At 40.1% G+C, this 11,789-nt stretch overlaps 1 protein-coding gene across 1 annotated transcript; it reads right to left on the bottom strand.

Moving 5' to 3' along the window:
* Positions 1-892: 892 nt before the first annotated feature.
* GPHB5 (glycoprotein hormone beta 5) lies at positions 893-5,555 on the bottom strand. The gene is made up of 2 exons (XM_006864571.1): positions 5,352-5,555; positions 893-1,081 (listed from the first exon to the last, which is right to left on the bottom strand). Exons 1-2 carry the CDS (start codon positions 5,553-5,555, stop codon positions 893-895), a joined length of 393 nt encoding a protein of 130 aa, XP_006864633.1.
* Between the last annotated feature and the right edge of the window lie 6,234 nt (positions 5,556-11,789).

Below are 11,789 nucleotides of genomic sequence, written 5' to 3'. Positions count from 1 at the left end.
TGAAAGTCCCAGACCTTGTCCTCCAAGCCAGCAATGCAGCTTTACCACTACAAACATGTAAAGTTTCTGAGAAGAATAAAGTCCATTTAAATTTAAATTCTGTTAGGTGGGGATGAATACTTGCAAGTTAACACATTGGACATAGCTTTAGGAGAACATTACACTCTAAAATCATGGGCTTCCTTTCTTAAGTTTTTAAAGCTCCGGTCCATATTTCTTCTGAAGGTTTTTGTTTTTTCAATCACTAGAAACGATCCATTTATTAGGGATCTTAAAAGGAATTTAGGAAATTTTGCTTAGAAAAAGAATTACACAAATACAGAACTTAATTTGACCGACCGTTAATCCACTTTGTTAATTTGCACTGTGGCTATGTCTTGTATAGACCATTGTTCAGTCAAAACGGGAAAGGGTATCTTCTCTAGGGAAGCTTGCTGTTGGGATTTCTTGAGGACAGAAGGACTACAGCATCTGTTTTGTTACTTTCTGACCCTTGGATAACAGGGTTCCATTGGAGACTGTTAGTTAAGTTGGGTGTGAGACCAGAAAGGCTGTCTAACACCATTTCCCAATTACATTCAATGCATTTGAATCGTTAGCATATTAGGGAGAGATACAAATTACATTCCAAGGCTCAAGGCAGAGAAAAGTGAATTTGAAGATGTATAAATCAGATCAATTATTTGGGTAAAGGCACAAATGTTGTTTTACATCTTTAGCATAAGTAGGCTACATCTGACCTTGGTTTCAAATCAAGACAAATAGCCTCCTCCACGGATGAGGTCAAAATTAAAGTTTTTTTTAATGCAGAGGGCATCGCTGCTTGTGCTGCCTGTGCAGGTGGACCTGGGAGGTCAAGGCTGCCAGCTGTGTTCTGTAGACCGCGCCAACTTCAAATTGTCTCACACTCGGTGGTGGCAGTAGGGCAGGCTCCGCAGTCACAGCGGACAGCCACGGGGTAGGTGTAGAAGGGGTCAACTCCAGGAGCACAGTTGGGCAGCTTGATGGTCACCTGCTTGGTCTCATTGTAGGTACAGACTCGATGATGGGCTTCAATGTAGGGGGGTTCCAGAATGGGCTTCTGTCCCCACAGGTAGAAAACAGGAAACCCATTAGCACAAACCACCGTATTTTATTTTCTTGGTACCAATCAGAAATTAACTCTTTATTCATTTGTTTACTCAGTAGAAAGCACGAACCTACTTTTGTTCACAATCATCTCCTGAATGTCCAAAAGAGTCCACGGCACAGAGCAAGTGCTCATGAAACATTTAGCCAATGAATAACCTTGATCATTACGCAAGTCTCTTCATTGGTTTTCCTGCTCCCGCCCTTGCCCCCTGCAGTTCATTTGTAACATGGAAGCCCTAAGTGATGCTTTTAAAGCATAAATCCTATTCTGTCACTCTTCCACTCAAAGCCCCAATGATTTCTCACCTCAGTCAGAGTAAAACTCAAAGACCTTATTAATCAAAAACCCACTGCCATCGAGTCGGTTCCAATGAAAGGTTTCTGAGACTGTAGTCTTTTCAGGGGCAGACAGCTTCATCTGTCTGGTGAGATTAAACCGCTGGCCTTGAGGTTAGCAGTCCGGTGCTTAACACACGGAGCCACAAGGCCTCCTTAAAGGTCTTACAATTACTCTCAAGTTCCTGGATGACCTTCCATACACCTTCACCTCCTGCTCTGTCTCAGATCACGCCCACCTTGCAGATCATGCTCACTCTGCTCCACTGCAATGGCCTGGGTGTAGTTCCTCACACCTACCAGAATTGTGTCATTTCAGGGTCTTCCCACTTGATCTTTACCTGGAGTGCCTTTGCTGTCCAGCCTTTCAAAATCATAACATCCCACCTCCAAGTTTTAGAACTTCCTAGACTGGCCCCTGCTTTATTTAACTCTAAAGCTCGTATCAATACGACCTGACATACTATACAATGGGGGATCCAAAAGTTTGTGAAAATTTTCCATTTTCTTTTCATTTCATTTTTCCACGAACCTTTGGAGGCCCCCTCATATACGTATTTGAGTTAGATTTCTCTCCCCACCTGTGTCGCTGCTAGAAAATTAATTCCATTAAGACAGGGATTTTTGTCCATTTTGCTCATTGCTGTGTCTCAAGTGCCTGAAACAAAATATCTGGCACCCAGGAGCGTCTCAGTAACTATTTGTTGAATGAATGAAGTAGAGTAAGGCCATTTCTGGAATGCCCTGTGAGCTGTTCTGCTAATCAAAGGCTTCATCTCCTCCTTTCACCTTTCTGAATCCTAAATTCAAAGATAATTGTAATAAACAGAACATAGAGATCAGAAAATTAACAAAAAGTCAGTCACTAAAATCTCTTGCCCTACTTCAGACATATTGAACGTGAATCTCTGTTTTATCACTTGCTGAAACCTTGGAAAATCCAAGTACCAGCTTGAAACCTGAGTTTCCCAAACTATGAAACAAAATAGCTACCTCATAGTATTGTTGTGAAAATAAGCTATTTCTCAAAACACTTAGCATAATGCCTAGCACAAAGTAATTATTTAATAAACACTGTTATTTTAGAGTCCTGCTGTGGCATTGTAGGATAAGCACTTGACTTCAAGGTCGGTTTGCACCACAAGATTGGCAGTTCAAATTCACCAGCACTCCTCAGAAACCCTATACAGGGTCACTATGAGTCAGAACTGACTCAACAGCACTTAACAACAACAACAACAACATTATTGTTATTTGAACAATTATTATGATAATGAGGAAATAATAATTTAAAATAGCAACAAGTTTTCAAAACATTTGTTCTGAGAAAAAACACACATATTTAATGAAAGACCCAACATGAAGTTCTTTCATGAATGTCAGAAAAAGCAGCTTCTCATTGACGAGAACCATGCAGAAATGCTGCATTTGTCTTCAGTTGTTTTCTGCTAAAGGAGGCCTGGTGGTGCAGTTGTTGAAGCGCTCAGGTGATAACCTAATACTCAGCGGTTTCAACCCACCGGCTACTCCTCAGGAGAAAGATGAGGCAGTTTGCTTCCATAAAGATTTACAGCCTTGGAAATCCTTTGGGGAAGTTCTACTGTGTCCAATAGGGTCACTATGAGCAGGAATTGATACAACAGTTTTCTGCTCACTTTGAAGTCAGCATTTTAACCGTTCTCCATTGGTCTTATGTCCTTCTACCCACCATAATCTCAAAGCCTCAACTGAGTTGTCAGATAAAATACAGGACACCCAGTAATTTGCATTTCAGATAAAAAACAAATCACTTTTTTTTAATATAAGTCTGTCTCAAATATTGCTTGGGACAAGTTTATACTAAAAAAGTGATTTGAAATATAAATTTTAACTGAGTGTCATTCATTTGTTTGGTTTCTGTTTGCTAAATCGGGGAGTCCTAAACCCTTGTCATGAGCACAAGCTATTTTAAGCAACAGCTGCACCATCAAAAGTTAATACAGACGCTTTGTCTTCATGAACATCCCGATTTTCAGACATGCTCCCTAACCGAGTCGCCAAAAAACAATAGCTTTATATCTTAGAAACTTTGATTGCTTGGAAAACAAACCGCATTTTTTTTTTCTATAAGAAATTTCGAAAAGACATAAATAAAAATTGGCTAAAAGTAGGAAAGTCTTTTTTTTTTTAACCTTAACTTTCAATGAAAGTTAAGATCTTTCAATGAAAGATCTCCTGTGATGACCATGATTCAATTAAAGATCAACTTATACAAGGAGCTCTGGTAGCATAGTGCTTACATGTTGGGCTGTGAACCTCAAGGTCAGCAGTTCAAAACTACCAGCTGTTCCATGGGAGAAAGATGAGGCTTTCTGCTCCCATAAAGATTTACAGCCTCAAAACCCTATGTGGAGTCACTATGAGTCAGAACCGACTCCACGGCACACCACCACCACCATCAGCTTATACAAAGAAGAGAAGATGGACTGACTTGAAGATAAACTCTAACATTTTGACCCACAAAGAGCTCCAGGATGCTACATGCAAGTGAAGAGAACACAGTCAGACCAAGCCTTGAATAAGACAGGGCACCAAAATTTCCTGCATAAGTTTGATGTCAAGTGACTCCCACAGTATCCTTAGCAACGGAATTTGCATTTGACTAGGAGTCCTGGTGTGGCGCTATAGGTTAAGCACTGGACCTCAAGGTGGTCATACAAACCTACCAACCTCCTTGGTCTCAAGCCCTGAAGGATGCAAAAAATGGTGTTGTTGCCAAGTCACATGGAATCGGTTCCAACTTATAGTGACCCTGTCTAGGGTTTCCAACCTTATAGTTCACAGTCCAGTGCTAAGCCTATAGTACCACACCAGGTTGTTTTTTATATAGTTTTATATAATTTGGAAGTTTATTACCATAAACCAATTCCATCCATGGGGCCATGGTTTTATCTAAGTAAAAGCGGGTTGCTCTCTGAGTCCCTGGATACCAAAAATCCATTGCTGGGAGTCAACTCATAGCAACCACATATATGTCAGAGTAGAACTGTGCCACACAGGGTTTTCAGTGACGATTATTTTATGAGTAGAATCACCAGTCCTTTCTTCAGAGGTACTTCTGGTTAGACTCAAACCTCCAACCTCCTGGTTAACATCAGAGTATGTTAACTATTTGTACCACCCAGAAACTCTTAGCCTCAAATAGAAGAATATTTTTCTTACTGGTAGCATATTTTCATAGTGCTCGTGAGCTTCTAGGGCAAATTCAATGAGGCTAGAAGTTACACAAATCCAGGTAGAGGTCAATTCTTTTTAATGCAATGAGGAGTTATTGAACAGTTTGCTCATACAAGATGACAAGAGCTAAAATAATATAAGGGTGACCCACAGTTTCTATTCCCAAAGAATTTCAAATCTAGTGCTTGGAGAGGAAAGACAACAAAAGATAGAATATGCTCTCTTGGTAATTGGCTTTATCATACATAGAGTGATTGTAGCTCTGGGAGGAGTTTTGGTCACAGGCTAAAACCAATAATTTAGTCCCGGCTGTCCATTGACTATATGACTTTGTGGTCATTCACATCTTGAATTCTTCTATGTCATCTATAAAATGAATAGAATAATGGCACATCTTGCCCTCTCAGAGATGATCCCCAAATACACAGACTCCATGTAAATCAGATTCTTAATCTTATCAGGACTTTGTTAGACAGCAATAAGTCGTGTTTCTTTCAGATAACTTTTGAAGGATACCAAATAAATGTTTTTTGTTTTACTTTGAAATCCACAGGGAAAGGCAGATTCCCCCTTTCTACCTAATTTTATAGAGCAAGCAAACACTTACGAGTTAGACCTAGGTGGCTTGCCCCTAAAGGCATCCACCCTGGACTGTTTTCTCCACTCACCTCCCAAGTCTCACAGCGGCCCCAGCATGCATCGGTGGTGATCCGCAAGCCTCTACAGCCCGTCTTCTTGGCCACGAAGGTAAACTCCCTTACAGCACAGCCCACAAAGGTGTGTAGGTTTCTGCTGGAGGTGCTGAAGACACAGCTGCAACCAGCCAGAAGGAGGAGGGCCATGGGGCCAAGAAAAAGGTATGCAGGCTTCATGCTGTTTCTCCAAAGAGGGAGAGGAAGGAGAGTTAATTTACAGAACTAGCTACCTCAATGGAACAACCTCGCTATCAGCAGAACCTTGCTCTTAGTTTCTCAGAACAATTGAGCCTAGACATTGTAAATGCCCACAGATTCCAACAAAGGTGCCCATGATTTCCTTGTAATTGTCTCCCATCTGTATTCCACACCAAACATCCAAGGGCATTCTCAGGCTTATTGTGACCCAACTGCTGGACTTAGGTGTTAGAGAAGCTTGTTCCAATGGTCTCTTCAAAATGAATGCAAAGAATGAACAACAGCAAAAGTCATTCATATTGTAACATTAACACATAAATACACATAAATTATGATTATTTAGATCCAGAGTATTTGGGTGCCATGTTATATGCTTTGCTCAAAATTATATTTTCAAGTGACATGGTGGGAAAGAAATAAATATTAATAACTTGATGCCTTATATACTATTACTAAGCCAACCCACCACAAAACATAAATATGCAGAAGAGGTCTGAAACCTGGTCACCTGCCTTAGAATCCCATTCACAAATGTGTTCTATTCCTACTACTTGTCTTTGCTGTAGGCTCTTGCTGTAATAAGTACCTAGCTGTGAATCATGTAAATCTAAATGATTTAAAGCATCAAAGGTGTTTAAAATGCAATCCTAATCTACCACCAAGTGTGTTTTCTCAAGGTCTTGGTCATTTTCTGTATTCTTTTAACATTAGAATCACCCATTCAAGACTGATTCTCTAGACAGAACACATCAGGATGTTGAAAGTAGACATTGCATTATGGTACTTCCCTGATTCATTATCATTTAAGATGGGTTGTGAGGTTATTCATCTCCAAAGCTCATCTTGTGGCTCCAACTTCTGATCTACCACCTTAACAGAGTTCTCTGGGATCCCCCTGAAATGGAATGAAGTTTCAATTATGAAGAAGCACTTACCCAATCATGTTGGAGTTAGCTCGCCTTTTAGAGCTGAAACTTGCACCCAAGGCTTCAGAAAGTCACACTGGATAGTAGAATTTTGCTCTGGGTTAAGCGTCTCTACCCTTTGTGACTGAGCTGCTTGATCGCTCAAATATATAGGAAAGGTCTTGTGGATCAAAACAAAAGAGAGACAGATTCTTACAGGAACTACTAAACACATCAAAGCCCTGGTATAGAAAGCCACTCTCTATTTTCCAAAACTGATTCACTTGAAGGGTGTTGTTTTGTTTCTTAACATCACCTACGAAAACAGAAAGTTACCTTAGTGGGTGACATAATCCTAGGGAAATAGTCATATATCGTTTACCTGGCTCTCAGGAGAACAAATGCACTGGGGAAAGATGGATTAAAGTTTCCTTCATACTAACAAAAAGAAGTAAGTAAGTCACTAGCAGCTCATGGCAAACTCTTTCCCTTAACTCCCATGTTTCAGTAAACTGAAAAACAACAAAACAATTGTTCTTGCTGGAAAGACCATGAAATCATGAACTGAAGGGATGGAAATCACAGTAAAAAGGAACATCTTGGAAATCTTTAATTAGTCAGCATTAGATAATATTAATGACACCTTAGAGGGAATCATATAGGGAAAAAATAGAAAAATGTTCAAAGTCATTTCCTTCCAGTATGGGAATTACAAGTGAATTTTCATCTATTTTACATCGTTTTCAGCATCTTTCACGTTGCTTACATTGGACAGATTTTTATGATAGTAAGGCAAATACTATTAATATTTTTAATTAAAATGGACCATGTAAATATACATTTGTCCTACCTGTAAGAACATTCAAAGTTGTTACATTGAAAACACATTTTCATTATGTTCACAGTTCTAAATAGTATGTTTTATATTTATGAGTAGGGGACATCGGTTATATTCCAATCTGCAGCAGCAGCATACAAGTAGATTAAAAACTTGCTTGTTCATGGCATTTTTCTGGATGCTTTAAAAAATAAATTAAGCAGACATGATCCTTGCTCCTAAAACCCACTGCCCTTGAGTCGATTCTGATTCATAGCAACTGTAGAGAATCAAGTAAAACTGCTCTGTAGGGTTTTCAAGGCTGTCAATCTTATGGAAGCAGATGGCCACGTCTTTCTCCCATGGAGCACCTGGTGGGTTCCAACCCTTAGCCTTTCAGTTGACAGTCAAATGCTTGACCACTATACCACCAGGGTTCCTTTCATTATATAAATAGTGAATTGAGTAAAGAAAATAAGGCATTTCCATTTTTTTTATTGAAAGTCCTTTTTTAAATAAATGCAGTACTCACCAAAGGCTTGATGTTTCAAACCATGTAACAGTCTCAATGAGTCCATCAATATATCATCAGTTTCTCTAGAATCAGATTACATATATTTTACAGATAGTTGAACTCACTGAACTGGGAATAGTTACAGGACTTTCTCCAGACTCTCAGATTGTGACTAGCATAAGCCAACCAGAATACTGTGGGAAAGACTGCTTACCTGGAGTGATCTTTCTAACTTGCTGGGCCAATTGTCGATGAGTTGCCATCCTGAACCATGTTCTGAAGAAGGCTGGTCAATCCATTTAGACCTGAAATGTATATACCTGTGTCTGTAGTGTCATAGATAAAGAAAACCAACAAAGGAAGGTCAAAATCACCTTTCTCTCACTATCTCTGACTTCCTTATAATGTAAAGCAATAGAATTCTCTCTTCCAGCCATCAACATTCACATTGCAATAATGATGATTTATAGTCACACTACGCTCTGGTAGCATAGTGGTTATGAATCGGGCTGTGAACCTCAAAGTCAGCAGTTTGAAACTACCAGCTGTTCCGTGGGATAAAGATGAAGTGTTCTGCTCCAGTAAAGACTTACAGCCTCGGAAACCCTGTACAGGTTCGCTATGAGTCCACAGCATATCACCACCACTCACCACCATACTTAATCAATCTGTATGCTGAGCAAATAATCTGCAAAGCTGGACTAAATGAAGAGGAACACCATTCAGGATTGGAGGAAGGTTCATTAGCAGCCTATAATGTGCAGATGACATACATTGTTTACTGAAAATGAAGAGAATTTTAAACACTTATTGATGAAGATCAAAGACTACAGCCTTCAATATGGATTACAACTCAATGTGAAAAACACAAAAATCCTCACGAATGAACCAAGAAACAAGATCACGGTAATCAGAGAAAAAAACCGAAGTTTTTCATTTTACTTAGATTCACAATCAATAGTCATGGAAACAACAGTCAAGAAACCAATCTGTCTTGAAAGAAGTATATAGTCAAGATGCTCCTTAGAAGCAAAAATGGCAAGACTTCATCTTCCATGCTTTGGACCTGTTATCAGAAGAGGCCAATACCTGAAAAAGGACATCATATTAGATAAAGAGGATCAGTGAACAAGCTAAGTTGCCATGGTGGCTGCAAGAATGGGTTCATACGTAGTAACAACTGTGAGGATGGTGAAGGACCAGGCAGTATTTCATCCTGTTGTACATCGGGTCACCATTACTCAGAACTGACCTGATGGCACCTACTAACAAACAGTCACTAAGCATCTCCTGGGAGTTCCTGAGTAGTGCAACGAATGTGCTTGACAGCTAACAGAAAGTTGGAGGTTTGAATCTACCCAGAGGTGCCTAAGAAGAAAGGCCTGGCAATTAACTTTGAAAAATCATTCATTGGAAGTTGTTCCCTATGGAACACAATTCTGCCCTCACAGACATGGGATTTGCAAGTTGTAACAAACTTGACAGCAACTGGTTTAAACAGCTACTATGTACCAGGTAGAGTTCTGGTGTGACATTGTGGGTTAATGTGCTGGACTACAAAGTCAGATTGAACAGCAAGGTTGGCGGTTCAAGTTCACCAGCCACACCTAGGAAACCCTATACAGGGTCACTATGGGTCAGAACTGACTCGGCAGCACTTAACAACAACAATGTACCAGGCACCATAGAATTGGTTGTACTCTTATATATGTCATCTCTAAAGCTTACCACAATTATGCAAATTAATTATGGTCTTGTTTTTATAGTTCAAGAAATGGAAGTTCATGTATTCTTTAACCTGGCAGCCTCCAAGTCCTTCTACAAAACTGGGGATGGCCAATAGGTTTGTTGTATCCATGTAATCAACTCCAGGCAATTGGAAGTGGCTACCTAGAATATTGTTTTAAGAAGACACCTGAACCCATTCTCAATGTAGAGGACAGTGACCCATCGACTTCTCCGTAGGGGTAGAAATGAGGAGTGATTGTGTGAATGGCACGGTTTGCAAATCTTGCACTGTGTCATACGACTTGCCTCTATATATGCAGAGTGAGAAGTTGTGGTGTGATTTCAAAAGGTACTTAAAGTCCAGTCACCTGCACCAGAGCTTGTGCCTCTGTCACTTCCCTCCCACTTACATTGAAATGCCCAGCATTAAAGTCACCCTTTGAGATAGAAACAAAGGTGTGAGCAATGTCTCCAAGCACACAACTTGGAAAAACTTCTCTCATTTTGTTTCATTATCATCTTCACATGGATTTCTTGTCACCTTGGAGAACGAGTCATCTGACAGAGGTTCACTAAAGGTAAGGGGCCCTGCAGTGACACTCTACAATAAATACTGAACTGCTAACCAAAAGGTCGGCAGTTCAAATTCACCAACCACTCCTCGGAAACCCTTTATAGGGTCACTATGAGTTGGAACTGACTCAATAGCACTTAACAACAACAAGGGTAAGGAAAGGGGTAAAGAGGTATACACGTATGTGAGCAGTCATCCGGAGGAGAGGGGACCATGACAACAGAGGAGGCATGAGTCCAGGGGCAAAGCCCTGAAGACGTGAATGAGCCATTAGACCTGGTCCTGGGAGGGCAGCGCAGACAGAAGGGCCTGTGGGAGATGGAAACATTCAAAGAACCTGAAAACACTCTCTTCCCTGGGTTGGCCAGACTGGTTCTCAGCAGGACAACAGTTTTGTGGCCATCTTCTCTCAATGTCAGTTTCCACATCTATAACAAACACAATGTGGCCACCACTCATCCGTCAATTTCTCATATAGGGTGGCTTGTATGTTGCTATGATGCTGGAAGCTATGGCGCTGGTATTTTAAATACCTACAGGGTGACCTCATATGCATGTGAAAGTTGGACAATGAATAAAGAAGACCATAGAAGAATCAATGCATTTGAATTATGGTGTTGGGGAAGAATAGTAAAAGTACCATGGACTGCACAAAGAATAAATAAATCTGTCTTAAAAGAAATGTATACAGAATCCTCCACTACAATGGCAAAACTTTGATTCTCATATTTCAGATATGTTATCAGGAGGGATCAGTCCCTGGAAAAGGACATCATGCTTGGTAAAGTGGAGAGTCAGCAAAAGAGAGAAAGACTCCCAAGGAGACATAATGACATAGTGGCAGCAACAATGGGCTGAAATGTCACAGCGATTGTGAGGATTACCCAGGACCAGACAGTGTTTCATTCCATGGTGCACAGGGTCACTATGAGTCAGAACTGACATGAAAGCATGTAACAATAACAATAGGGTTGCCCATGGTAGGCAGCTTTCAGCAGAACTTCCAGACTAAGAAGAAGGAGAGACAGACTATTTCTGAATAGTTAGTCACTGAAAACCTGATGAATAGCAGGGCAACTTTGACAGATATAGTAATAGTACCGTAAGATGAGCCCCTTAGGTCGGATGGCATGTAAAATATGACTGAGAAGAGCTGCCTTCTCAAAACAGAATTGACCTTAAAGACATGAATGAAAGCAAAGCTTTCAAGACCTTCATTTGCTGAAGTGTCAAAGTTCAAAATAGGAAGAAACACTTGTAAACATTCATTAATAATTGGAATGTGAAATGTATGAAGTATAAATCTAGGAAAATTGGAAGTCATCAAAAATTAAATGCAATGCATAAATACTGATATTCTAGGCATCACTAAGCTAAAATGGACTGGCATTGGCCATTTTGAATCTGATAATCATAAGGTTTACTATACTAGGAACAACAAATTGAAGAGGAATGGCATCACTTTCATAGTCAAAAAGAGCATTTCAAGATCTATCTTGAAGTACAATGCTGTCTGTGATAGGATCATATCCATATGCCTACAAGGAAGATCAGTCAATACCACTGTTATTCAAATTCACACACGAACCACTAAAACCAGTGATGATGAAATTGAAGGATTTTACGAACTACTTGGGAATGCAGTGGCACCATACAATAAGCACTGGACTGCAAA

The sequence above is a fragment of the Chrysochloris asiatica genome, unplaced genomic scaffold (genome assembly GCF_000296735.1).
Source record: "Chrysochloris asiatica unplaced genomic scaffold, ChrAsi1.0 scaffold00067, whole genome shotgun sequence".
In the NCBI taxonomy this organism is placed as follows: domain Eukaryota; kingdom Metazoa; phylum Chordata; class Mammalia; order Afrosoricida; family Chrysochloridae; genus Chrysochloris; species Chrysochloris asiatica.
Note: the sequence above shows the minus strand (reverse complement) of the source record. Positions and strands in the feature narration are given on the sequence as shown.

Excerpts from the sequence above, each read along its gene's own strand:
- GPHB5 (XM_006864571.1), bottom strand. The coding sequence starts at position 5,555 with ATGAAGCCTGCATACCTTTTTCTTGGCCCCATGGCCCTCCTCCTTCTG. Across the intron at positions 1,082-5,351 it reads GCCGCTGTGAGACTTGGGAG|AAGCCCATTCTGGAACCCCC; the intron begins GTGAGTGGAGAA and ends CTGTGGGGACAG.